Source organism: Dendronephthya gigantea, unplaced genomic scaffold, assembly GCF_004324835.1.
Source record: "Dendronephthya gigantea isolate DGI-Jeju-01 unplaced genomic scaffold, DenGig_1.0 000015F, whole genome shotgun sequence".
In the NCBI taxonomy this organism is placed as follows: Eukaryota; Metazoa; Cnidaria; class Anthozoa; order Malacalcyonacea; family Nephtheidae; genus Dendronephthya; species Dendronephthya gigantea.
The window spans coordinates 2737468-2764529 of record NW_021163025.1 but is presented as its reverse complement, the minus strand read 5'-3'; the positions used below and the strand labels follow the sequence as shown (position 1 = coordinate 2764529).

Here is a 27062-nt window from a genome sequence, read left to right as displayed (position 1 = left end):
TTTTGTGCTTTATATCATTCATTCATTCAGACTCGCAAGTTCACAGCTGCCTTTATTTGTAAAGAGCGTTTCCGGTTTTTTCAAGCTTGATTTGTTTAAAACTATCTCGTGAATGTCACACGAAAATGTCAAACGTTTATAGGGAACTGCTCTGTTTTCCATCACGTTTAACAGTTTATGCAAAATACTTTGCTTAGTACTCGTACGTGTGTCATGTGTAAAAGAAATCGCCGGATTTTGTTTATTTTCTTCTGAAGTGCGTCAGGAACTGCGCTAGTATTATCTGGAATTTGTAAGTATGATCCGTAATATCGGTTAGTTTTATGAATTTCGCTTCCCAAAGAATATTTGTCGTATGATCATGTGTTTGAAATATATCTCTTTCCCTTTCCATCTGATGGTCATTTGGTAGTTTGTTTATGAGACGCTAAGTTTAGTAAACAATAATGGAAAGCTCTGTCAAGGTTGCCGTGCGGGTTCGTCCCTTGAATGAAAGGTAAGTTTTTCTAAACGAATTTCAAATGTATCCATGATAATAAATTGATAAGGGATTAATTTGACTCTTTTATCTTGGTTATTTTGACAGGGAAAAGGAGTCTAACTCAAAGGTTATTATTAGCATGTCTGGAAACCAAACAACCATTGAGTCAAATAAGGTCAGAAACTGAGAAACGCGATATTTTAATAACATTCAGTGTAATATTAAACGATGAAATATGAATGTCATGCGCTATCTTTGTTTAGAGGAGATATTCATGGCACAGGACTCGAGTCATGTTAATTTTTTAACTTCTTAAACCTTACTATATTATGATAAAAATAATCAATTGTGCAACACATGATTACATTGATAATATGGATTTATTCTGTAGATGGAACCATTTGTTTAATGTTTATATATCAGGAATAATCTAACTTGACTGGGTTATCTAAAGATATTAGCAAAATCCTTAAGGAATAACCCTGTCAAGTTAAGATTATTCTTGTTGCATATCCCAACCCAATATAATGTATGAAATACGTCAAAACACAATGACACAAACTGACAATAGATAATCTATCATGCTGGCAAAGTGGCTTGTAATTATTGAAACAAAGAAAACATACACAAAACAAGGCTTTGTTTTTATGTTGCTTCAGTTGAGCTAAGTTTAAAGCAGTATTTGGAATAGTCCAGCAAAATGCAACCATGAGTTTTACAAAAAGCAGATATTGGCTACGTCCATGTGCTCGCTGTATTCATTAACAGTTGGAGGGCCTCTTGAATACTTGAATATGAAGTAGCAGTCATTATGCAGATTTGGCAGTGATCAATATTCATTTTTTGTAAGGCTTGCATAATTAAGTGCCTGTCTGTGCATTTTACATTGTCTTTGCATTAGTTGTTACTTGGGTGAACATCTGTTATAAAGCTATGTACAGGCTGCAATCATAATCTACTCAATCTTTGTGCATATAAAACCTTGCCTCCCTTTTAAACTGTCCGTATCAAAAATCCCATGTTAATTTCTCTCCAAATTCTTAATATGACCAAAGCACAAAATAATCTTCTCTACAACTCTTCTATACACGTGCTAGCAAATTAACAAATACAATTTATGCATTCATCTATGCAGTATCACAGCTTAGAGAGCAGTCGCATTCCAGTGAATAATAAACCTTCAACTAAACGATTTGTGTATGATTATTCGTACTGGTCTGTGGCACAGAGTGATCAACATTTTACATCACAAGAACAGGTAAATTACAAAGCATTCTTCAATTATTATATTTGTTTCAATTGTAGTAGGTTTAACTCCATGCAATCAATGATAAATGCAGGTATTTCAAGATCTTGGTACAAAGGTATTGGATGCAGCATTCGAAGGATATAATGCTTGCGTATTTGCATATGGTCAGACAGGAGCTGGTAAAACATATACAATGATGGGAACACAGGTACTGTCATTGGGTGGGATGTTTCAGTGCCTTCTTCTAAAGTTATAGTTAATTTTTTATTATTATACTACAGAATGATCCTGGACTAACTCCAAGAATATGTGAGGTAAAGGAGTGTATTTTCTCATCTAGAAATAGTTCTTACTGCTCTTAGATTGCTGCCAATTACTCCATGATTACTTTTATAATTGTTCTAATTACTTTAAGATTTATTCTAATTACCCCAGAATTCATTGAAATATTTTAATTTAGGGCCTGTACAAACATGCCTCAGTTAATTCAAATGATCAAGAATCATTCAGGATTGAAGTGAGGTACTAATTCACTCATCTAATTTATAATTTTTTGGAGAACATCACGATGATTGCTTGAAAACGCGCATGTGAATATCAACTCTGAAACGGATTCGTTTTTTGCACAGTTATTTAGAAATCTACAATGAACAAGTGCTTGACCTGTTGAGAATCCCAAGTCATAAGAAACGTGATATATTACCTGCAAGACTGAGAGTACGGGAACATCCTAAGGATGGACCTTATGTGCAAGGTAAGTTATATTTTAGTGATATACCTCTAGTATTGTAGAAGTTTTATTACTACCATAGAGGGTAGATCTAAAAATTACAAGCGTAATACGCAACTGTCATTCGCCTTGTTTTGCAGAAGACGAAATGCATGTTTTAACTTAACATTTCTCGTCTCAGGTCTAACGAAACATGATGCACCAGATTACTCAGCAATTGAATCCTTATTAAACCAAGGAAATCAGCTTAGGTTTGTTTTTATCATATTATCAACACTTTACTTTTGTCAAAGTCTACCAGAAATATATGTAATTTAAGACTATATGAAAATGATTTAAAAACTCAGCCTTTTCCTGCAGAAAAACGGCAGCAACAAAAATGAACGACCACAGTAGTAGATCGCATGCTATATTCACAATCAAGTATACTCAAGCAAAGTTCGTCTCTGGACTGCCAAGTGAAATAACGAGCAAAATTAATCTTGTTGACTTGGCTGGAAGGTATTGTAGAAGAAAATATACTTCAATTAATTGTTTTTTCTTTGCCGCGACACTCCATCGGAAAGAAGAAAGAATCCTCATGTTCGAAGCGTTTTTTTTTGGCAGTGAGCGAGCAGCAAAGAGTGGTGCTACAGGAGACAGGTTAAAGGAAGGTGGTAATATAAACAGATCTTTGACGACTCTCGGAAGTGTGATTTCTTCCTTAGCAGAGAAATCCAGTCAAAAAGATAATGCTCAAAGAAAAGTGTTTATTCCCTATCGCGACTCAGTTTTGACCTGGTTATTGAAGGACAGTTTGGGTGGAAATTCAAAAACAATTATGATTGCAGGTCGGTGAAACTTGTCCGGTTGTGACGATCATAACCCGCAGAATGAGGAATCTGAAGAATTTTTCTTATTCTGTAGCTATTGCTCCTGGAGAAGGCAATTATGGTGAAACTTTGAGCACTTTACGATATGCAGACAGAGCCAAGAATATAATCAATGCACCAACAATAAACGAGGTATGACGGAGGAAATTCTTAATTGTAACGAAACATAAGAGATGCTAACATTGACGTATTTCCACCAGGATCCGAATGTGAAGTTGATACGTGAACTGAAAGCAGAAATTGAACGCCTGAAAACGATCATTGATGGAGATCACGGCCAGGTAATCGATAGATACTAGTCAATATTGGTCAATATTATTGATTGTGAAATCCCGATACTCGGTTATAAGGAAGATTTGAATTTAATGTAGGTGCAGCAAAGTGTTGCTACAGAAACACTTGACGAAGCACAAAAATTGTTGGAGGGTACGGAGAGTAAGATGGAAAGACATTTACGAGACTGGGCAGATAAATGGCGAGATACTTTGCTTATTATGGAGGTATGGATCCTATGAAATATTCCAATGATAATTTTGTTTTGAACTCCGCCCAATTGTTTCCACTATTTCTTTAGGAAAATGATTTGGGTCTTCATAAACATCGCTCAACATTGCGTATAGATATGGACCCACCTCATCTTGTCTTACTTGATGATGATCCTCTCAATACCAGTATAACAATATTTAGTTTGAAAGTAAGTTTAAACGTTTACCATCTTTCGTACCCTATCAACGCTTTTTAGTCTAGCTTATTGCCACAAGTTATGTCTTCGTTTCGAGGATGATATATCATTACTGTCTTTGATATCTTGTTCTTGTGAACAACGGGAGGTATTACATCACCCACACACATGCAGTCAGACTCAACAAATATTTCTCCTAGTCAGACCCCATCATTTTTAACCTACAGTATAATTACAGGAAGGAGAAAATTTCATTGGAAACTTGCATGCTGAGGAAGAACTTGACCTAGGTTGGTTGGTTCAAGCATTTCATGGCGTTTTTTATAAAGATTGTACAAAATTTCTATTTTAAAACCAATTGTTGTTGTATTCATTTAGTGTTTGACAATGACGCGATCCAGAACGAGCATTGTGTAGTAACTTATGATACAAGAAACGTTATATTAAAACCTCTTAATGGATATTGCAGTGTCAATAATAAAACTATAACCGAGCCGACTAAATTATCTCAAGGTATTTGAACCTTAGCCAAAAATGCTAAGCAATTTATGACTTAGTAAACTAGTCTGCCGTAGAGAACTTCTACTTGTAGATGTTAAATCTTGTTCTTTAATGCAGGTGACGTGATTTTACTCGGTGAAGATATTCGTTTGAAATTTAACTATCCTCAAGAGGCGTGTTTTCTCAGAGAACAGAGACGCTCAGGACATTTCACTCGTTCCTTTTCTTTGGTAATCCTATGAATAGTTCGATATCCCATGCAATATCAGTGACACGATTGTTGTATAGGCAACATTGTCAACCGTGATTTTTTTTCTTTCTAATGTTAAGGATAAATCCACGCACATGGTGTCCACACCAAGACGACTTGAAGAAGTGACGTTCATCGATCAACCACTGTCTCCTGAATCTGGGTCAGTTTGAACTGAGATGCACTCTTGCAATTAAAGTACAAGATAAATATCACAACAATGTAATAATCCCAGAGTTTGTCTTCTTTAGCGTTGAGATGGACCCCCAAGAGGAGGAGAGTACGGAGGAGAAGAATGTGGACAAATTAAAGTTAGTCTTGAAGATTATGATGGGCAGACCGCTGAAATTGACGCATGAAGCAGCATCTCAAAATGAATATAGATATGATGAATTGAAGTGTTTGACGGTTGATGGTTTAACGATAACTACCTTTATTTGTTTCAGACAACAAGTTGAAGACCTCTTGGCACAGTATAAACAGTCTGAAATCGAGAGATTTGAGATTGAAACGAAAAATAAACGCGAGTTAGAAGCAAAGGATAAAGAAATCGAAACGCAAGCGAAAGAACTTATAAAACGACAGAAAAATGACGAGGCTTTGCTTCAAAAACACCAAAAAGAATTACAAAATCTCAGAGAACAACTGTCTGATGAAAAAACAAGACTTCGTAATGAGCTGATGCAACAAATGGAAAGACTTTTTAGTAAAATGCAAAACACAAATCATGCTCTCATTGAAGACTCGAAGAAAGAGCTTGAAAAGCAGCGAAAAAGATTGAATAGACAACTTAAACGAGAGTGGTCTAAGTTAGATCAATATGAAATGAAACTGATCGAAGTTGAGGCTGAAAAGCGAAGAATCATACAAGACGCTGAAAATAGGTTAAAACAGGAGAGAAATAAGAGTGAAATAGAACGAAAACATCGCCTTCAGGAAGTTGAAACACAAAAAAAATCTTTACAAGAAATACTTGAAGGTCATTTAAAGGAACGAGAAGTTGCCAGAAAGGATTTTCAACAAAGTCGAAGTGAAGAAATAAAACTTTCTGATATTGTGGAGGAAAGCTTGGATATATTTTGTAAGAAATTAACAAAACTGGAATGGCTACAATACAAGCTTTCTGCGGACCAACTCGAAACTGATGAAAAGACTGAAATAATGCTAAAAATTGAAACAGTCAATAAGGATATTGAAATACTAGAAAGACAAAATGAGGAGAACGCTGAAAAGCTAAGACAGAGCGAGATGGAGCTAAAGGAAAAGGGAGAAATTTTGAAACGTTGTGAAGCGAACGTTGAACGAAGTTTAGCCGAGATGACAGAAGTACGAGAGAAATTGGTTGGATGTCAACAACGCTTTGGTGAAGAGTTAGGTGATGTCGTCAACATCGTCAGTTTGGAGCGAGATGCTGATTTGATGAAGATTGAAAAAGATCGAGAAATACTGATGAGCAAATACTTGGAACACCAAAGTGCGTTAGAGGTGTTGGTTAATGAAAATCTTGAATCCAGTGATGACGAAGACAGCCTTGAAGTGCGAGAAATTAAGAGTCGTGTGGTTGAGTTAGTACGTAGTGTAAGCCCAGGATTAGACGATGAGTCGATGCAATCACAAATTATTGAAAAGAAAGTTCAGATTCATTATCAACAAGCTCAAGTAGGCAAAAATGAGGAAGAAAGAAAGACACTGCTAGCGCATGAACAAATCTTTCTTCAGCAGAGTCGTGAGGTACAAAACAAGCGAGAAAATGAACAGAAAGTACTCCAGGAAAAACTACATGCACTGATAGAAATGACAGATAATGAAGAAGGAAGTGCAAGTGAAACAGTTGATTACTACCAGGCTGAATCATCAAGCCTCGTCACAGCTCAAAGACGAATATTTGATGTTGAAAAAGAACTAGCTGAGAAGATTAAGGAACGTAAAGATATTGAAGCTAAATTAGATCATGTTAAAAGACAAATGGAACAACAAGCTGAGTGTAATCAAGAAGAGTTTCATGGCATCTTAGCAAGGTTGGAACTTCATAGCAAAGATGTTGGAAAAGAGATTGAAGAAATGAAGAAGATATTAAAATATGAAGCCGAGAAATATCTTAGACGACTAAAGTAAGAATACCGGCATATTCAATTATATCGACTCCGTAATATTCACGATACCTCCCCGCCACATATATTGAGAAAAAAAACTTTTTTATAGAACAGAAAACTTTACCGTTTTGGAGCCATTGTCATACGGTAAGTGCTAATTATAATGCTCTATCTAAAAAACTTTGTCAACAAGTGTGAAATATTCTGAAAGCTATTTCTTGTTAATTAGACAATTCAAGTTTCGCAGAAATTGCTAACGAGGCCGTGGATGAAATACTGAGAGAGGTCAGTTCTAAGAATGTTGCATATTAACGCAAGCTGCCTTGAAGTGTCGTTTTATAGATTTTTTATTTCTTAGATTGAACTAGCTTCTCATTGCCCCGAGCTGGCAAAAACTCACAAGGATATCAAACAGGACTGTGGAGGATGGAGGTGAGACTTGGGGACAGCAAGGGAGAATGTGGGATGTTGTGAAGACGGCTAGCAAGACTCGCATTAGGCAACTCCATAAACGATCTGTTTAATGATCATACCATGTTTGTCTACAGGTATGACGGTCATGAAAAAGATGTTCATTTGTTACGGAAAGAGGACGATTGTGAGGCAATTCATAGTTTTCTTGGTCGAGGTATAATCCGTGCTTCACCACGTACTGTCCTGCAGACTGTCTCAACGCCGCCGTCCAGATTTGTGTACGATCGCATGCTCAAGGTACTATCGATCATAGATGTATATTTTTAGAAATTATCGTTGATCGATATCATCGATAGGAACAGCTGATAACTCATGTCACACAGAGACATGCCACTGATTTAGGCTGGCATTTTTCATACTAATCACTCTTTGCCCACTCCAAATTCTTTGTATAGAATATTCGTATAGTAGAGAAGATCGCAGATAACCTAACAATAGGTAAGATTCTTGCGATGATTTGGACCTCAGCCTGGTCGATACCTCGCTTCATGTTCTTCCACTGACGGTCTTCTGTCTTGTAGTTCACATGGTTCATGAGACAACACGCTGCCTTTTCAAGACATCGCGAGACTTTTGTTTCGTATCGATGGATCGCGAGAAAGTAGGAATTTCTTGATTTTTTGAACATTTATGCAAATCTCGTTTCAACAAATTTTCTCAAGATATTCTTGCCTACATACAGGATGGTAAACTAATCCTTGCATGCCAGTCAGTGGAGCATCAGAGCTGTCCTGAGGTCAGAGGAATACAACGTGCAAAGGTTTGTTATTTCACTAACTGCAGATAACCACCAACGTGGCCGCCAAAACAAACAAAATATATTCTGATACTTCTAGATTTTATCGAGCGGTTGGGTTATTGAACCGATAACAGTGAAAGGTCAAGCATGTTCTCTTGTTTGGTATCTCACTCAGGTATCTTCTTCACCGTTACCATTTTAAAATGACCTTCACCTGCACAATGTCTAGATACAATGCCTTCGATTCTTTCAAACTACACGTAAATTTTTTCCATAGGTTTTTCTCGGGAGGTCAATCCCATCAAAACTTGTTCAACTGGTTTCAAAACGTCAACCACTCAGTGTCGCTTACTTAAGAGAATACTTGGTGGCAGAATAAATATTGTGGGTTTGATGTATTGAGAAAGATATTGTAAATGTAACCTGGGTTATATAATTCTTCCAAGAAATATTTAATATTAATTATACAATTATAGAAGTAATAATATGTGCATTTGTTATCTAAATGCTTATAATATAATAACGTAAATCATTCATTCCTTGTGTAAAGAGAGAGGTAAGAATATTAACCAATGCATGCAAGCTTGTATTACGTACGATTTTGGTATGTTGACGTGTTTAAATTGATCTAAATATTTACTACACATATTTATTACATATAATACTTCTTTGATGCATAGATTAAAGGTGTGTAATTCGCGTTCTAAACACTTATCAAATATACGTCTAAAGAATAAATTAATTACAAATGTTATGTAATCCAAGTTATGTGTCCAAAAAATCGTTCTTTGCATGGACGGTTAAAAGTTGATGTGATACAAAAATCTGCAGACTGCAGAGGATAATGTTCAACTCTAGTCCATAACATGGTCTCCGTTCAGTTTATCACGGTGGGGGGGGTGGTGTGCAGGGGAACTGAATTAAGGAATCCTATTATCAACACGTGTTTTATATGCCAAAATGTTCATCCTAAATACATTGTAAGGAGCAGCAATAAGGATATTGACCGACCCAAATATAGTTTGAACTATATAGCGCATGTTGCAAGCTTTTGTAAACATCTTTCGTCATGCAGCGTGTAAAAAAACGCAGCAAGCGTGTGATTACACGTGGAGCGAATGACGCATTAAATTTTCTGCTTTTCCTGTGGTTTTAATTACAGCTTAATAGTTTATCTCAGGTGCCGCGCCAGGGGTCCCTCTGCATATTTTCATCAGGCTAGAGATGGTCTTGTTCACGGCTTTTACTGATAACATTAAGATGGCATTTCAATAACAATGTCTAGCGTTTCCCGAGCTTCTGAGGATTTTTAAAATAAAATTATTTATTGATGACGGAGACCAAGATCCCGTGAGGTAAGACCCGATTAGGCTGTTAAGCCAGCTTATTATACTTTAAAAATTGTTTTGTGTTTGCCTGTAACTGCAAAAGACGAGATCTACATCTGTCTATAAAGGACTGAACATTATGCACTGGGCTATCTTAGGCGATCATTACAATATACAAATCCATTTGGCCAAATACAACTTTGGAGATTTGAGAAAAACTATATAATAGCATGTTACGATAAATATTACCCACGGTTTTTTAACCCTTTGCACTTTTCATTAAAGTTGTAGTTCATTACGCGTCATAGTTTATTATGACTAAAGCTATCAACTTTAACAGGCAGCTTCTCTTCATGCTAATCTCGCGACTCAAAAGTTCAGGTTTCAGGAAACTCGAATGAACCACAGGTTTAATCGAGTCTCTGCCCATATTGTTCGCTGCAGTAAATAAACGCAGTTTCTATGCAAGGAATAATTTTTGTTTAAGTGAATAAAATATAATAGATCGACATAAAAATCGTGTATATATGTAATGCACTGTTTGAATAAAACTCATAAACGACAAGTCCTGTTTTGGTGTTATCTGCAGTAAATAATTATAGCAGCATTAGACTGCGATATACATATATATATACTCCAGCGCAAATAGTAGTATATATACAGCGTCGTATGTATAGACCTGCCCTGAAGCCAAATATTTGCAATATAGGAATACTCCATTACTATATTAGTATATTTCATAAGCAGATTTTGCACGTCATGGAACTAGTTACATCATGTTAAATTTTGTTATCATACATGTTGTATTGTAAATGCCTGGATGTATTTGATAAGATATTGGCTTTCCTGTATGTTATGAATTGCTTCAAGTACATAAAGATTATTCTCTTTCTGATATGCCGTCAACATGAAATACACAACATGATAGATTGCTTTTTGTTTCATTTGTATATCGTAAAATAAATCATTTCCAAGAGTCCCACGTTATTTTAACTGCGAACAAAAGATCTAAAAGCATCGCGATATGACGGTAATAACACGGTCGAAGGAATCTCATAGACAAACTGGGAAGTTTAGTCTAGTTTGGCATAACAACCAGTAATTTAAATATTATAGAGCAACATCTGTCGCAGGTTTGACTGGCGTTGTATACGTACACAATGCAAGTTCAATTTTCCAATGACAAAAATGATCTTACAGCATGCTAGTTATACAGTAAAAACATTTACAAATATACTATTTGCCTTCACTAGCAAACTTATAGATGAATTTCAAATTAAAACTCAACAGGAAATCAGAATATTTACAAAAATTAAAATACAGACATAAAGAATTGTTAATTAATATAACTGCGTGATAGAGCCGTACCTAAGACAAAAACCTTTCAGACAAAGCTGCAAAAGACGGAAAAAACTGATAAATTTTCGTATTAGCGGTTTCCTTTTTTAGGCAAATTTTTCAAAACAATTTTCTGTTTTTGGACTGAACACCTGAAAAAACATATACATGCAGAAGGTTTCCATAGATGGAAATTCCTAGTTGCAATAGAATTTATATCTATTTATCTTAATGTTATCTCCTAATCAGACCACTGAAAATAAAATAAATATTTTGCCATAATATACGCAAACACAAACTTGGAATATAGTTTGTGTCATAAAATATAAAAACACGAACCCTAGCATACTTCATGCACAATTTCCCTCTCGTATATTCACACACATATTGTAGTGTTTGTTTCACATTCACATACACGTTCAGAAAAACGCGTCCACAATTTTCAGAAAGTCTAATACATAAATATCATTATGATGTACCAGCTCTCCTGACAAAGGCCTCAGGTCGAAACGTCGAGAAGTGTTTTTTTTTTATCTATTTTAGGCAGTTGTTATATAGTACATTATCATTCAACGATGTATATTTGATAAGAAAAAATATATCTGTTCTGCTCTGCCTCGAAGTGGAAAAACACTTGTCAGCCTGGATCAATGAATGCAAGACATATAATGCACGATCATGCATGACATAAAATATGTTCGTTTACACTGACAGCTTGTATTGAATGTAACTAATACGGTTACATCCATGCATACGTGCATGCAGCTGTTGATTTCAAAATGAAAATAATTTTTCTTCGTGAACGTTTCAAACGACTAAAACAATAGACCAATCATGCATGCACTTTAGGATTATTTAATATGACTTGGCTCCGTGATATCTCAGCCGGAGGGCGCGGCAAACGACCGTGCTGTTTCTTTGTGAAAACTCGTAATACGAGACAGCTGAAACACGTATGAATAAAACAAATTGATTAAGACAGGCACTTCAGAAACTGGCAAACGTAAAAGTTTAATGCAAATTTTCGTATCAGTAATGAATCAGGCAAATTGTTCGTAGCCAAATATAAAGTGCATGTGGTGAAAACAAATGTTTTCTGGAACAATCGTATTGCGTTAAGGGTCTTCACCCCCCTGTATTGCATGCATACTTAATGAAGCATTTCCACGTTCAACATATCCCTGTCAATATTCTCCCAGGAAGAGATTTGACTTTAAGCCTACCTAAAAACTAACGCAAAGATGGTGACACTCGTTGAAAAACCTTCATGCACATAAACTTGAATTGCTGGAAACCTACATTCACGTGACCACTCGCCTTATAGACAACCAAGACCACATTGGCAACATATTGACAAAATTGACTGCATATAATTATATAGACTTCTCCGCAAGCCATGAAGATTTTATGGCATATTGTTAAAATATTAATTAACAACGTTTTTGGAAAAAGCAATCTTTAGGGAACGACAACAAATGTAAAAAGTTATGCTGGCAATTAAAATGCAAAAAGGGCATGTACCAGTTAATTAACTTGAAAACCTGCTAATAAGTTCTCTTGAGGTGGAAAACACCAGATTTCTAAGCCCTACTATTGAAAAAGTGAGATAATGCTGGAAACAAAACGTTGCTACGAGCATTTGTACTCAAATGTCACATGAAATATTAAAGCTAGGACATGCACCTTATTTTTTATGCTACATATTTATAACATGTATTTACGGCGTATTCACAATAAAAATGCATAAAACATCCAAGAAATGCATACATTTTACGAACGCCATATTGAAATAAATAAATGCTCAAAAAAGAGATAATAGACTTAAGGAAGTCGCTGTGTTTGAAGAGCATGCATGTTTAATAATCATCTATGTCGGGACACACATTTTATCAAATTCTAGTCTATCTCAGATTTAAAAATAAAGTTTAATGAACCATCAATATATTTCCTTAAATATTGAATAGACCACTCCAGCAAAATGCGTTTCCTATTTATATTCGTCTGAATTAATATTGGTTTGAATTATTAAATCGTTTAATAATGCTGTTATAACAGGCTGTACTGAGAAAGTAGATGAATCAGCCAATGATCTTAGTCGAATACAGATGGACCACTTGAGGACGCAAGAACAACAGACTTGTTTTTGACGGCTTGAAATGCTCAGAATTTTAAGCGTATACAGAGTTAATTTCTTGCTTAAAATTTGTTAAAATTTGCATAAGAGTTTCAAGATGTTGACATCCTGTAGCGACTTTGAAGCGGTGAGTTGACAAATTACTTTTTGCCATTCACGTTTGTAGAACATGCATGCATGTCCGATGAAAATTAATGAAAATCCCAATGGCTATATTTACCGTGCTGCACACAGTAAAAAATTAATTTATCCTGAGTAAATAAACTACTATGACGATAGAGAACCATTACTCGCATTTAGATCTCATATCATAAAAATATTTTTTCCAATCAAGAAGACCTTTTTGGAATACTCGGCACGGGCGCATTAACTAACACTTGTCTTTATGGCCATCGATACTTTAAAATAGAGTCTCATATTCAGCCTTTGTAAATACGAGGAAAAATGGTTGATTAAGTGTAAAATAAGATATCTATTCACTGTGTCGGACGCACAAAATACTAAATGATCTATAAGACTTGGCGCGTACTTAATCCGTATTCTTGATATACACAACATATCAATCATAATTTCGCTAAGTTTAGTTCTATGTGCAACTAGAAAGGAAGACAGGTAAAAACGTGCGTGACAACCTCCTGCATATTAAAAGACAAATATAAGTTTATTATTCAGGAAAAACATAAGAATAATTTCCGATGTTTGCGTCTTAAAGCCCTCGTAAAGAAATGGCAAGATGTCTGGTATATATTTTAGCACTTAAATGAACGATTTATGAGATGAATAACTTTAGTAATCAGGTTTTCGACAACTTAAAGCCTGTTCCATGCAAAGCTTCATTTGCTGCGGCTAAAGTTCAAAGCAAATGTGCAAAGTAAATGTGGTTGAACGATTACCAGAAAATGAAGTACATAAGTTCACGAATTCGTAAATGATGTAGCTACTTGTGGTCATTACGTTGTATCATGTGCAACCAATATTGTATATATCATACTAGAGATAAAACCACATATCAGACATTTCTATTTTCAATGTTCCGACATGAGATAAACAGAGTCGGATGTGAAAAATACATCAGAAAGGTAGAAGTATACGTGTGCACGCAAGTTAGTCGACTATAAACAAGAAATTGACTTTACAACAAGGATCTACAACTTCAAGTTGTCTTTCGCATTAGAGGATATCGGTGTAGAATTAGGTATGACACACACAGCTAAATAAATTCAAACACTGTCACGGAATTATTAATTGGAGCCAGTACAAATGATAATTCGATAGAATTCGATTCAGGTTTATTAGGGTTTTGAGAGTATATAACCAGCCAGACAGTGTAAATGAATGATCTGCTTTCGATCTGCGAGTCTCCATGCATGTTTATTTATCAATTTCCATCTCTTTCATTATTCTTTTCCTCACAGCTGTTCGAAAGCGAGCCTGAAATGGATCGTAAATCGAAGGACGAAGGTCATGGACGAATCACAATTAACGTTGGAGGATTACGTCATGAAACTTACTTGACAACCTTAAGAAATCATCCTGATACACGGTAGAGATGATTTCCATGAAAAACATGTCAGATATTCGTTCTGAAAACTAGTCAACCGCACCAGAGTATCGTCTCGCCCATTATTCTTTAATATGCATGATGATAGGTTTCTAGATAGTTTTCCAACAAATCATACTCGAACTCTTTCCAATAGGAAATACTTGAACTTTCTCCAATAGATTATTCTCTAATTCATAGATTATACTGGATCAGTGAACAACATCACACGTCAACAAGAAGTCCACAGTATAATCCTGAGAAGAAGGAATATTTCTTTGATCGTCATCCGGGTGTCTTTGCACATATTGTCAACTATTATCGTACAGGAAAGTTGCACTGTCCTATGGATGTTTGCGGACCATTATTTGAAGAAGAGTTAAGCTTCTGGGGAATTGACGAAAGACAGGTGAACATTCTTATGTTCTGAGAACGTGGCATGATGAGACGTGAGAATCGTAGAAAAAATTGTGTAATTTGACTAAATAACTGTTTAACGTAGGTGGAGTTGTGCTGTTGGGAAAATTATAAGCAACACAAGGATAAACAGGAGAAATTGAACTACTTCACAACACCGAGTGATGGCGACGATCAAGAAGAAGATGAAGATTTGGATTATTCATTTTGGAAGAATGTTAAAAGACAAGGTTATATGTTGTTTGAAAAACCAGCATCTTCAACGCCTGCCAAGGTAAGACGAATACGGACTTATTTACAAACCAGGATGAAGAAAATACTCATAACAGTCATTTTCATTATTTCAGTTGGTATCAATCCTGAATTTGATCACGTTTCTTATAACAATCATCCAGTTCTGTCTAACAACATTAAAATCATTTCAAAAGGACTCTCAAAAAATGAAAATCCTATCAAACGTGAGAGTTTTTACTGTTTCGTGGTTTCTTCTTGATCTGGTGCTGAGGCTTATTTTTGCACCTTCCCTTGTGGAACATTTCAAGAAGCTCCTGCACTGGTTGGACATTACCTCAGTCTGTGCGTTGATAGTTCACATGAAGATTCACCAAAGCCCGAATGCGATACAACCATTTGAGATGTTAATATTTCTTAAATCAATTCGTTTGTTTAACTTGTTGACGTTCAGTTTTGTGATTCAAGTGTTAACAAACACTCTCAAAGCCAGCACACGGGAGCTTGGTTTACTGACAATTGTTGTTGTGTTTCAAGCCTTTGTGTTCTCCATGCTTCTGTTTTTCATTGAACGAGGCGAATCAATCACAGAATTTGAAAGTGTTCCTCACAGTCTATGGTGGGCAATAATCACGATGACCACGGTAAGTATTGATCTGGATGATTACTGAGGTCAAATGAGGCAAACAACCTCGTCTTGGTGAATGATGGCTATTTTCAATTATGAGGAAGGACGCAGCAACCTCAAACGACTGGGAAATGTACAGATGGTAATTGTGAATATCTTGTTGTCTTTTCAGGTAGGCTACGGGGATATTCAACCTCAAACTTGGATTGGAAAGGTTCTTGGCTGTTGCTGTGCCATGTGTGGTGTGTTAGTGATTGCTCTCCCTGTCTCTGTCGTCGGAACTAACTTCAGTTTATTCTACACGTACGCGAAGGCCAGGCTGAATCTTCCTCCAAAGGTCGAACAGAAACCTCCACTCTCAAAAGAGTTGACATCGTTGAAGGCTAAGAAAGCAGAGTTACCTCACACAACATCTAGTTATAGTTGTAATTCCATTGCAAAGAAATATGAACAAGCTAAAGAAAGCTTGGAAAGATTAACTGAAAATCAGGGAGATGATAAAACTGATGCGACAAGTATCAGCGAGAGGCAACTAAACGGATCTAAACCAAAGCAGTTGCAAAACCTTTCAGACAGTGACCACGATGATCTTACCCCATCTTTCAGAGAATGTAACTTTGATTTTTTAGAAGTTCCTGTTGGTAAGCGCTTAAAAAAATCATTTCTTTCAAACTCAATCTCGCGCGTGATAGGTGCGATAACGCATCACCCGAGGCAGAGTCAGTCCCCTCCGAGCGCACTGCAGTTTGACGCACAATCGACGTATCCACTTTACCTTCGTCGGGGAGCAGTCGCCCCTGGCTCGATCAGCTCTCGTAGCTTCTCGTCAACTATATACGACAGTGGCTCGTCAAATATACCAAGCTGTGTTAAACAATCTGTGAGGTCTTTACGAAGAAAACAAACGCTGATCAAGAGACTGGGAAATAAAAGAAAATGTACTTCCAATGCAGAACTGCACCTCGTTTGTTTCCATCGCTGCGACAAACATCCTGATAACAACAACAAGAGCACAGATAATTGTTCTTGTCCAACACAACAATTATCAAAACCAAGGCTTGCAAAGAGTTGTTCTGAGCTGAATGATATCTTACAAGGCAATTACCAGAATAGTCTGAATAGTATGGCCAGTGAAAATATTTCTTCAGGAGATATCATGATTAATGACAGACCACAGAGTGTTCCTCTCAGTGAGATAGCAATCACCATAAACGGTTGTTCTGATGAGGGAAGTGAAACGAAGGAACAGAATGTCCCACTAATACGAATTAATGACCCAGGTAACAAAGGAACGTTCTTAAAACCGTGGGCACATAATCACCAGGGAAGATGACCCCTGGAACAATTATCCCAGGGAATAAAACTCCTGGAGCGAACAACCAACAAGGCAAATAGACTCTCAAGCCAACAGTCACCATAGAAAATTGTGTGCGATGTGATCGATGACCCTCGACCAAACCGATGCTTGGTCAAACCATTGCTAACCCTAACATCATATGTTTAAAAGTGATAGTGTAAATAAAGCGCGAGTGATTGTGTAGTATACTTGAATTATTACGACTCATAATGAAGTAGCATAACTATCTTCTAGTCGCCGTTATCTAACTAGTGCAAATATACCTTAGAGTAGAGATACGTGTACGATAGATACACACTGTGTAGGAGTTAGTAAATTTTTTCATTAAAAATTTCTTGCATAATATTATCAGATCACCGTCCATTCTATGATCATTACATCCCACAATGCAATTATTTAAATGTTAAAATATATATGTTCAGTATCTTCGTAACTGTAATTACGAAACCCAATTAACGAAAGGACGTTTCAATCAAACAATGCGATTAAAAATATCCGATTATTGACCTTTCGTAATACTCTTTACGGCTTTGTCATATTGACGTACTTTTCTATGAAGAAGATCAAGACCTTAATCTCGAGATCACGCGACCGTTACGTATTTTTCACGCGGGTTGGAATATAATTTCCTCTCCAACACCTGAATCAGTTCATTCATTATGCTCTTGAAAACGCGCACTATGTTCCTGGGGCATTTTAACGCACGGCACGATGTTATGAGATTACGAGGAATGGAAGAAAGCTTTCATGTTTATCAAATCTCATATCACAACAGAAGAACATTACTCACACGAAGATTTTCCACTGACCTAATTCTTTGTCTTTTTCTTCTTCAGTTTTTCTTGAAGGTCAAAGTTCTTGTACGAACGCTTCTCGTATTCTTTTAACTTGTATTTACGATGTGGCCTGATGTGAAAACATGATGTAAAATTACTTGCAATATTGACCTCATCACCTGGGAAACACAGACAATCTGACATGGGTAAACCTCGCACAGGTCGACGGTCGTTTTTCCCTCAGAAAGAAAAGCTTCTTCATTTATACAAAATACTCACATGACAGGTCTTCTAGGTTCAATGATGTTTCGACGCTGCAAATTTTTGAAACGATCTTCGAAGAGATTGCCTTCTGGCTGCAAAAACAATTTCAAAAAGCCTGTCAGTGTACGGTAGCATCCTTGCTAGGTATTATACTATACCTCAATATCTATCCTTAACCTATATAATACCTCAATATCTCTCCTTAACATACAAAATACCCCAATATTGCTCTTGATATTTACCTTCAGATTCCTCAAGCTTCCTCTCAGTTCGTTGGTTAACTGAACTTCAATATTCATTTCTTCAAATCTTTACACATAAGTTAAGAAGTTAAACCACTAAAGGACTATGGATGAATAAGACTTTAATGGAAAGTCAACATGGAAGATAAATGTTGACAAAAAGTTGGTCTTGACTATCTTCCATAGTAAAACAAATAGGATACTTTTGTCTTCCTAATCGCTGTGGTTTTGATGATGCTTCAATCATTTTCTTTTGCTTCTCTTCTTGTCGTTTCTGTGTTTTCTCTTCACCTTTCTTGATAGTCCTTTTGATTGACTTCATTCTAAAATAAGGAAGTATTGTTAGACTCCAACATTTACCATAACACAAATCACAAACTAAGCAATAAATTTAAACAAACCTGAAAATCTCATTCTCCTTCACCTTTCTGCGATGCATCTCCTTTGAACTTTCTTCCTGCCAAAAAAGAATTCATCATGATATACTAGGGGAAATGCTGACTCTAAGGTTCACTAAATCAAACTTGTTTCACAAAATGTCACCTCTTTCTTTCTTTCATTTGCTCTCTTTTTATCTTTCTTAGTCTTTCTGTCCTTCTTACCATTGGAAGGCAACATCAATATCATCATCATTATCATCATCATTCTCACTTTCATTATTTTTATCTTCATGTTTATCAAACAAACCCTGACTCATTTCTTCTTCCCAACTTGGCTGTTATTAAAAAACAAATCTTAGTAGTAGATAATGGATAATGGATGGTTACTCAGAGATTGTGAAAATCCATCTCAGTTTTTTCTTCAACACACTACTTACAAGTTTTGCCAATTCTTCTTCAGATGGTAGTTGAAGCTGCCTTTTTATCTTATCAATGTCTTTCTGTTTCATTATTTCAACCTCACATGCGGTCATCAACAATTCCTATGATTATATGAAAAAGCCATTGAGCAATACAGCTGAGATGGGATTCCAGATTTAACTACCATTTAGAACATCCTAATAATCCACACCTGATGATCCTCAAATGCTGGATTGTATGAAGCCCCAGGATGGCAGACTGCTAAAGCTGGTGCTGTACTTCGTATTTTGTATGCTGTCTTAGGTTGCTAGAAACACAATGAAGACAATCATTTGTGATATGAGAGGTCATGTCCTTAGCTGTTCAGTTGATGTAAAATATTCTGATTCTTATTTAGTAGATGAATAAATACCTTAACTGTCATTTTCTTTGTAGTTTTTAAATAATGTTCATTTTCATAAGTTTCAGTTTTGCTCTTACTTGCTATGTAACAGAAAAGGTTTCTAACTAAATCGATTCAAAATAATACAAACTAAATATATTGGTGCCACAAAAATGTTTCCCACATCCCATTAATCTTACTTTTGTCATCATTAGGACTCCATAAATCATATAACTCAGTTTTCTGAAGTTTATTTTGGTGATTTCTGAGTAAAAGATTCTTCTGTCTTCTTTCATCATCAGACTCGTCTGAACTTTCATCATTTTTCACCAACTTCCTTTTTTTAGCCTTCGCAGATTTTACGTTTTCTCTTTCTGTTTTTAGACAAAATGAAAAAAGTTAAAATACAAAACACAATTATTGTTCAACAGAGGTGATGACTGATGAATATTGTACCACAGGCACAGGAGTTTTCATTGAAAAATAAATGTAGTATATAGCCAACTTTTACCTTCTTTCTCGTCAGTATTCTTGGCAACATAAAATAATTTCTTTTCTTTTTTGTGTGATATTATTCCTCTAGAAAATACAGGCAAATAATAAAAAATTATAAAGAGCATAAAGTTTCATTCACTTCAATCTTTAATTTCTGAGCATACCCAGTTCTTTCTTGTCTCCTAACTTCATCTAAATATTCTTCAACATCTGTTATATCAACATTTTTCCTCCAGCTACGTTTAGATTTCTTACTAACACGTTTTCTTTTCTTTTTAACTGTTTCAACTTTTCCAACTCCTTCTGCATCGGCCATATTGAAAAAAAAACACGTGAAGAAAAAGCACGTGCACGTGAGAAAAACGCTTGCTTCATTGACCTGCTCGCAGGCAGATATAGGGCGCCACCTTTCGCCATCCTGCTGATAGTTTGTGAGTTTTTTCAATATGTTCTACTTGTCTGTGCCATGATTTACAACGAGTTTTGGAAGGAAGAAAACTGAGATATCATAAAATTTTGGAATAACTATTTCTCTAATGCTTATCTCTTTCTACAAGCTTTATTTACAGATATTTCACAACGTTTTCACAACACGACGAGGTGGCCGAGTGGTTAAGGCGATGGACTGCTAATCCATTGTGCTCTGCACGCGTGGGTTCGAATCCCATCCTCGTCGATAATTTTCATCCTTTTTTATCTTTCTTTTAAAAGCTAAATATATTTCAACGAAACTCTTCGGACAAATCTCCAAATGTCTTCAACAAGATTAGCGATTCTAAAATTTTTGGTCACATTTTCAGGAATAACAATCACAAAGTTACAATCTTACTGTTGCTATAGTAACCAATGTTGGTTTAGGTTCGATCAAAAGATCAAGGCAGGTTAATACACAAATCCATCTTTTAACTTGCTCTTATTTTGTCCTGTCTGTGAAGTTGTGCTTTAGACCTCGAAAAACGTATACAAAATATGAAAAGGAAAACATCAGTGTAGGAATTGGTACCGTACAAACATAAAATAAGGAACAAATAAAGCAATGGTGCTTTGTGGAAATTTTTAACCTTCACTAGCCGGCTGCTACAATGCAAAGTAAGTGGTTTTAAAATGACTACGACTGTCTTAATGATCTCTACTTTTTCCATATCACGTATCTGAATCACAACAGATATAGTTTATGCTAAACCTCTCTATTTCTCACAGAATACCGAGTTTTAGGGAAGAAGGGCGAAGGCACATTTTCTGAAGTGCTCAAAATCCAAAATGTCCGGGATGGTAGTTACTTCGCTTGCAAGAAAATGAAACAACATTACGATAGGTAAAATGCTACAGAGTACAGATGTCTATATTCCTAAGCAAAAAAACCAGCCCAATATATTTCAACTGTTCGGTTTCCTTTTGTACATTTTCTAGTCTTGAACAAGTGAATAATTTACGTGAGATCCAAGCGATGAGACGCCTCACACCTCACCCTAATGTTGTAGATTTAAAAGAAGTTATTTTGTGAGTGGACGATATTTATCTCTAAGTTTTACTGGAGTCCCATAACACAACAATTTGCTTTCTTTCTAACACAAAAATCCGTCTCTGAACCTTTTAGTGACCGGAAGAGCGGACACTTGGCGTTAGTCTGTGAACTAATGGATATGAATCTATACGAGCTAATACGAGGTATTTATTTAACATGAAGCATGAGATAAACTGACAAACATGCCAGCTCATATTATTTTTCACAAGATTTAAAAGTAATCAATTGCAGGAATAGAATTAAATGATTGCAGTTTCAATCTAGCCATCTTCTAAACAAACTTTAGATCAAAGAACACGATATTTTTTCCCGACAGACTGAACCATGCAGCTTTTTCCGGGCTCAGAAATAATCATATTTCTCTAAAACCGCTGTTTGTAGTTTGTTTAGTTAAAGTCTAAACCGCTAAACCGTCTTATTTAATTATATTATCAAGAAGATATAGTTACATCATCTTTTATATGACATGTAATATTCCTACAAGCCCCTGTGTGCACTTGATTATTGCAGCTGATGAAATATTTACGTTGTCTCGTTTAGAAAGACATTTATTTTAAACAATATTTTATTGTCTCGGTGAGGAAAAACACTCACTTTTAGGGAGTTATTTGACAAGTTGCTGTAACCAAGCAGAATTGTAAATTTATAAACTGCCTAAATCTACCTGACTATTTTACAGCAAAATGATATATCATCACTGAAATTATAAAGCCATGTTTGCATGCAGCTGTTAATTTATAATTATGTTATCCTTTGGGGGTCCAGAGTTTTCTTACGTTCATATTTCCATTTTTATTATATTTTTACGTTTTTTATGTTTTCTTGGTGTAAAATCCGTGTAATATTATTGCATAGGAAGAAGACATTATTTACCAGAAGAACAAGTCAAAAATTACATGTATCAGATATGCAAATCTATTGATCATATGCACAGGTAAGTTATTGTCCTGCGGTACAGCAGTAGACACAACAGGAATAAGCAATTATCATTGAGACAGATTTTAAAGGAAGTAATTAATATGCAGGAACTATAATTAGAATTTCTTAACAGGAAATGATTTTAAAATATGCAGCCATTAAAACTTAATGAACCAAATGCTTTTTGAAATACTTCATTAATCCTTCATATCTTTTTAGAAATGGAATCTTTCACCGAGATGTCAAACCTGAGAATATATTAGTTAAAGTACGAGCATACCTTCAAATTTACATTTGAATATAATATACCCTACAAATTTATAAATGCCTATTAAAATTTCCTAGAATGATGTCGTGAAATTAGCAGATTTTGGGTCATGTAGAAGTGTGTATTCCAAACAGCCTTATACAGAATATATTTCAACTCGATGGTTAGTTGTGATTAATTTCATCCTTCTAATCAGGTTGCAATTATTATTTAGTGGATCGATGTATCCTGACACATTTGCAATTCATTAGGTATCGCGCACCAGAATGTTTATTAACAGATGGATATTATTCTTATAAAATGGATATCTGGAGTCTAGGATGTGTTTTTTGAAGTTCTAAGGTTTGTAGTTTTGAATGTTGCAAAAATGCATGCGCACGTATTTGCGTCGGATTTTGTAAACGAAGTTGTAAAAATTCCTGATAAAATCCTTTTTCTTGAAAGGATGCGTATCGTTTAGTGTTTCAAAGCTTAATTGATCTGTTATTTCTTATAGTTTACATCCGTTATTTCCCGGTTCAAACGAAGTTGATCAAATTGCCAAAATCCACGATGTCCTTGGCACTCCTCCACAAAGCGTTCTGCAAAAACTAACAAAGTATGTGGCGTAGGTAGCTGACGAATGCAATATTCATAAAGGAACTTATATCAATTTTCCTTTCAGCAAATCAAGAAGTATCAATTTTCAGTTCCCGCAGAAAGAAGGAACAGGAATTCGTAAACTACTGCCACATGTCTCAATTGAATGTATAGACCTTATTGAACTCATGTGTACCTACGATCCAGACGAGAGGTGAGGCACCCAATGATCCTATCATCTTTAATTAAAAGATTGACGAAACTGTTTAAAAAACTGTAATATTGTTTCTATACGATGTTCATAGAATTTCTGCCAGACAAACATTACGCCATCATTATTTCAAGAAACTAAGGTATTTATAGAGTTAAGGTTCAGCTTTGAAACATATTGAACCCAAGCAAAATACAAACTAAGAAATGATCTTGAATATTTTCTCTCAGAGATGCAGATAAAAAAGCTGCCGCGTTGGAACGAAATAAAGATCGTGATCAACAATCAAGAATACTGACGAAACACAAGACACACAGAAGAACAAAGGTAATAAATAGCGTTATCATTTTTGAAACCATCATCACACGCAAGAGTGAGTGCTAATATACATGTTGCTACGGAATATTTCAGAAAAAGATCGTGCAAGAAGATGCAAAGTCTAAAGTAAGTTGAAATTTGTCTCATTTCTGTTGGACGATGTTCTCGTATGAAGCGTTGTCCTGGTTGCTCTGTCTAAACCATGTTTCTTGGTTTACCTTGCTGCAGGGTCTTTTGCAAGGAGACGGCAGTTTCTTACCTCGTATTGCTGGTGCAACACGTACATCAAACACAACTGTCAAGTTCCCAACAAGTTTTCCAACCATCACCAATATTCAGACGAAAGATAACAACGTGAAGGTAAGGTTTACTTGGAACTGTGGAAGATGTTTAAAGGTAGTTCCCGCCGGCTTCAGTGTATATCTGATGATCACACTATGACTGCTTTTCTTTTTCAGCAACAGAATGTGAAACAAATGTTCTCACATAGTTACACTTTACCAGCCCTGGAAAAGCACGGAGGGCACTAGACTAGAGCAAAGAACATTCTGAATAATGTTGAAATGTGACTGATATCAAGACACAAACGATGATAGCTGTGGTGTTACGAAGATTTTTATATTCATTTCCAATAGACCACACGACATGAATCACTGCTGTTTGAAGATAGAATTGAGGAAATTTGTAAATACTTCTGCATTTAATAAGATCACTAGAATACGATCTCGAAGAAAATACGGAATGGTGACAAAATGTCAATACTGAATAGTTGTAAGATACTGTATACAAAATTTGTTTGTACTGACTAGGTTTACAGAATTTTTTATTTTTGAATTTAACTTAATTTAGGTTTAATGTATTTTTTAAAGCTTCGACCTTTTTCTCAATAAACTTATATTTTTACGCAATGTCTGTGGGTGTTATAGCCTGGTTATAGTTATTATAAAACACGCTCAAAGACAAGGCATCACCTGAAACTAATCTACCCAGGAGTTTATGAGAGTATCTAGTTTCCTCAATCATTTGTTTCATTTCCACCATCTTCTCTTCTTTGCAATCTTCTTTCATAATCGGGACTGGATGTCGATGAGGACTTTGTTGCCTCTTTGGTTTGATAACGAAGAGTCATATTTGCTCAGGTGATCCCGTGGCAGCGACGAGAGGACGTAATACGGATGTACTCATCAGCTCGTCCAAACATCAATCTCACGAAAATAAATCCACCTTCCTTGATAGACGATATTGATACGTATACATCGAACTTTACGTCCGTTCAACGTCACATCTACTCTTCCAAACCTGAACTCACCGACGGTCTCGTAGTCTTCACAGACCTTCCCTTGCTGTGCAATAATCTCACTGATTTCCAATGTCCCAGTTACAATAGCATCATGTTCGGCAAAATTAGCCCCAGTTTCAACCACAACTCTTTGGAGCTTTCTCTTCGTCTTAAGTAACATGTTATATATTTTTTTTCCTGCACCACCAAAACGGGCATGAAAATAACCATCACCTTTTGTGTAAGCATCTTCTGGTTTTCCATGAATAGGAATAAGATCAGAAAAGATTTCTGCTGGGGGGTTATTTCCAGAGTACTTTTGATCAAATTGATCAAAAAATTTCTCTTTTAAAGTATTTGGTCTTTGAGATTCTTTTGGACGAAAAGAAGAAATAAGCCCAATGTGTTGAAATAGAGAAGCAGCTCTGCACTTTGTTTCTCCAGGGTCCTGTCCTCGATATTTTTTCCATCTTGGTTCTAACCAATCAACAGGCATTTCATTAAAAAAGAGTCTGAGATACGATGCTAAATTTGAAACCTCTCTTGTTGGGTATAGTTTACCAATGTAGCCAAGTTGGGCAACATTCAAAGAAATCCATTCATGTTTCTGAGAATCAACATAGTCAGAAATCTTAGAAAGAAACCGTGGACTAGCAATGACATCATCTTCAAGCTGAAGATAGTAATGGGAGATGTAACTGCAATAACACATGAGGTAGACATAATCTAAAGATTGCTTTGATCTCCACAGAACTCGGTCCATGTGGTCACCTGAGAAAAAACACAGAAAATAACTAAGTAAGCTGCAAGGTCCCAACCTGAAACTATATGTTACATATAATTACATCTATCATAGTAAGAAAGCCAGCCAACCTAAGTTAATTGTCTTTATATTGCTCCTTGCAATTACAGAATATTTAGCTTACCTAGATTTCGATGAAGATCATTCAGTGGAATATAATAATCTCTTGGAGCTTGAATGACTTGAAGTGCTCCAGATGTGATATATTTCTTGAACATCATAGTTATATCTGACAGTTGTTTTTGTTTAAAATCTGAGTTAAAATCAGCAAGAAACACAACAACAGTGATATTGCCTTCCTCATTCCCTTTGACAGCATTCATTACACTTTTTATTGTCTTCTTTAGGTAAGATCTTGTTTTTCGTCTAATGCTTGGAATACCAACTGCTAAAAATCCTTGATGTGAAATAGATTCTCAAGTCAATGAAAATACTGCAATGTCCAGGAAATTAAAGACAGATAAACAATATCAAACTAATTTTTCACCTACTTTTAGTTTTACGCCCCAATAAATCCAGTCCAACAATCGATGTTTTATTGCTGTAATAATTCTCTTTTGGACAGAAATCCAGAGATGTCAGATGAAGTGACTTCATTTTCTTGTTTACATCAAGTTCTTTCTTTTTTGGGTTTATTACTACTAAAAATATTTCAATTCTAAGGTCATGAATAAAGAAAACTTACCATGAGAAAACACAAAGTTATACCCCCACTCACCCAACACCTTGGGTCTACCCCACCTACAATGTCTATCTCCAGAGTTGTTAACCCCATGCACCAGCCAGTGTATACAAAAACATGTTTGTTTGTTTTTTAAATTACCTTTGTTATCAACGACATCAGATGTAGAAGCAATAATTTGATCATTTCTGTCAACAGCACTTGGTAATTCATTAGCTTGTAAAACAACATCACTAAGTGAGGCCAAAGCCTTCGTTTCCAGCTCAGAAATAAAGCAGTCTCCATAAAGACACAAAATGTTTGATAAAAAGTAACAACAACAGGCTAAAACAACCGCCACTAGAAGTCTTTTAAACAAAACAAGGCAATTTCGTTTAGGAAAGAACATTCCTGGCTTGAATAGCGGGCAGCAATTTAGGATAGATCATATGTCTTAATTATGACTTATGAGAAAGTTAATGAGCGCGTAGCTTGCAT

General features: G+C 35.7%; 5 protein-coding genes and 1 non-coding gene across 10 annotated transcripts; 4 read left to right on the top strand and 2 right to left on the bottom strand.

Annotated features, from left to right (window-relative positions):
* The first annotated feature begins 91 nt into the window (after positions 1-91).
* LOC114519984 (kinesin-like protein KIF16B) lies at positions 92-8797 on the top strand. 2 transcript variants are annotated; one of them, XM_028540178.1, is made up of 30 exons: positions 92-292; positions 413-496; positions 587-656; positions 1617-1739; positions 1822-1938; positions 2012-2044; positions 2191-2252; positions 2360-2484; positions 2642-2711; positions 2821-2961; positions 3067-3290; positions 3367-3464; positions 3533-3613; positions 3704-3832; positions 3907-4026; positions 4253-4304; positions 4393-4527; positions 4633-4745; positions 4846-4928; positions 5017-5076; positions 5212-6876; positions 6968-7005; positions 7088-7143; positions 7217-7290; positions 7407-7569; positions 7728-7770; positions 7854-7933; positions 8015-8092; positions 8169-8246; positions 8349-8795. In XM_028540178.1, the coding sequence occupies exons 2-30, from the start codon at positions 447-449 to the stop codon at positions 8448-8450; spliced, it is 4263 nt and encodes a 1420-aa protein (XP_028395979.1). In that variant the 5' UTR covers positions 92-292; positions 413-446; the 3' UTR covers positions 8451-8795. The 2 variants fall into 2 exon arrangements, with proteins under 2 accessions (XP_028395979.1, XP_028395977.1); XM_028540176.1 differs by having other exon boundaries at positions 5017-6876; positions 8349-8797.
* A 142-nt stretch (positions 8798-8939) lies between these two features.
* Positions 8940-17373, top strand: LOC114519986 (potassium voltage-gated channel subfamily C member 1-like). Of its 3 annotated transcripts, none has more exons than XM_028540182.1 (6): positions 8940-9426; positions 14287-14414; positions 14613-14820; positions 14914-15102; positions 15176-15703; positions 15860-17373. In XM_028540182.1, the coding sequence occupies exons 2-6, from the start codon at positions 14308-14310 to the stop codon at positions 17018-17020; spliced, it is 2193 nt and encodes a 730-aa protein (XP_028395983.1). In that variant the 5' UTR covers positions 8940-9426; positions 14287-14307; the 3' UTR covers positions 17021-17373. The 3 variants fall into 3 exon arrangements, with proteins under 3 accessions (XP_028395983.1, XP_028395982.1, XP_028395981.1); XM_028540181.1 differs by lacking the exon at positions 8940-9426 and adding an exon at positions 12759-12998; XM_028540180.1 differs by lacking the exon at positions 8940-9426 and having other exon boundaries at positions 13974-14414.
* An 89-nt stretch (positions 17374-17462) lies between these two features.
* LOC114520204 (ribosome biogenesis protein NOP53-like) lies at positions 17463-20319 on the bottom strand. The gene is given in 13 exon segments (XM_028540430.1): positions 17463-17950; positions 18100-18176; positions 18327-18393; positions 18530-18649; positions 18728-18775; positions 18870-18936; positions 18939-19041; positions 19144-19248; positions 19338-19433; positions 19539-19609; positions 19709-19882; positions 20020-20087; positions 20168-20319. Coding segments are annotated over 13 exon segments (1245 nt in total). The 3' UTR covers positions 17463-17853.
* A 278-nt stretch (positions 20320-20597) lies between these two features.
* Trnas-gcu lies at positions 20598-20679 on the top strand. The gene has a single exon. It is a non-coding gene; the product is annotated as a tRNA-Ser (tRNA).
* Positions 20680-20867: 188 nt separating this feature from the next.
* Positions 20868-24626, top strand: LOC114519999 (MAPK/MAK/MRK overlapping kinase-like). Its single transcript, XM_028540194.1, is given in 16 exon segments — positions 20868-21092; positions 21204-21318; positions 21414-21503; positions 21601-21671; positions 22384-22462; positions 22666-22714; positions 22792-22877; positions 22966-23037; positions 23039-23056; positions 23211-23312; positions 23379-23507; positions 23599-23646; positions 23735-23831; positions 23916-23948; positions 24051-24182; positions 24281-24626. Coding segments are annotated over 16 exon segments (1200 nt in total). The 5' UTR covers positions 20868-21085; the 3' UTR covers positions 24353-24626.
* A 123-nt stretch (positions 24627-24749) lies between these two features.
* On the bottom strand, positions 24750-27041 carry LOC114519996 (alpha-1,3-mannosyl-glycoprotein 4-beta-N-acetylglucosaminyltransferase C-like). Of its 2 annotated transcripts, none has more exons than XM_028540191.1 (4): positions 26727-27041; positions 26395-26544; positions 26028-26300; positions 24750-25872 (listed from the first exon to the last, which is right to left on the bottom strand). In XM_028540191.1, the coding sequence occupies exons 1-4, from the start codon at positions 26971-26973 to the stop codon at positions 25007-25009; spliced, it is 1536 nt and encodes a 511-aa protein (XP_028395992.1). In that variant the 5' UTR covers positions 26974-27041; the 3' UTR covers positions 24750-25006. The 2 variants fall into 2 exon arrangements, with proteins under 2 accessions (XP_028395992.1, XP_028395993.1); XM_028540192.1 differs by having other exon boundaries at positions 26395-26541.
* Between the last annotated feature and the right edge of the window lie 21 nt (positions 27042-27062).

Bases quoted from the DNA above. Each gene is read 5' to 3' on its own strand.
- LOC114519984 (XM_028540176.1), top strand. From the start codon at position 447: ATGGAAAGCTCTGTCAAGGTTGCCGTGCGGGTTCGTCCCTTGAATGAA. The intron at 4,305-4,392 runs GTTGGTTGGTTC...GTATTCATTTAG, and splicing joins TGAGGAAGAACTTGACCTAG to TGTTTGACAATGACGCGATC. The intron at 7,006-7,087 runs GTAAGTGCTAAT...CTTGTTAATTAG, and splicing joins TTTGGAGCCATTGTCATACG to ACAATTCAAGTTTCGCAGAA.
- LOC114519986 (XM_028540180.1), top strand. From the start codon at position 14,203: ATGAATGATCTGCTTTCGATCTGCGAGTCTCCATGCATGTTTATTTAT. The intron at 14,415-14,612 runs GTAGAGATGATT...TCTAATTCATAG, and splicing joins AGAAATCATCCTGATACACG to ATTATACTGGATCAGTGAAC. The intron at 15,704-15,859 runs GTAAGTATTGAT...TTGTCTTTTCAG, and splicing joins CAATAATCACGATGACCACG to GTAGGCTACGGGGATATTCA.
- LOC114519996 (XM_028540191.1), bottom strand. From the start codon at position 26,973: ATGTTCTTTCCTAAACGAAATTGCCTTGTTTTGTTTAAAAGACTTCTA. The intron at 26,301-26,394 runs GTAGGTGAAAAA...TTTCACATCAAG, and splicing joins ATTGGGGCGTAAAACTAAAA to GATTTTTAGCAGTTGGTATT. The intron at 25,873-26,027 runs GTAAGCTAAATA...GTTTTTTCTCAG, and splicing joins TGATCTTCATCGAAATCTAG to GTGACCACATGGACCGAGTT.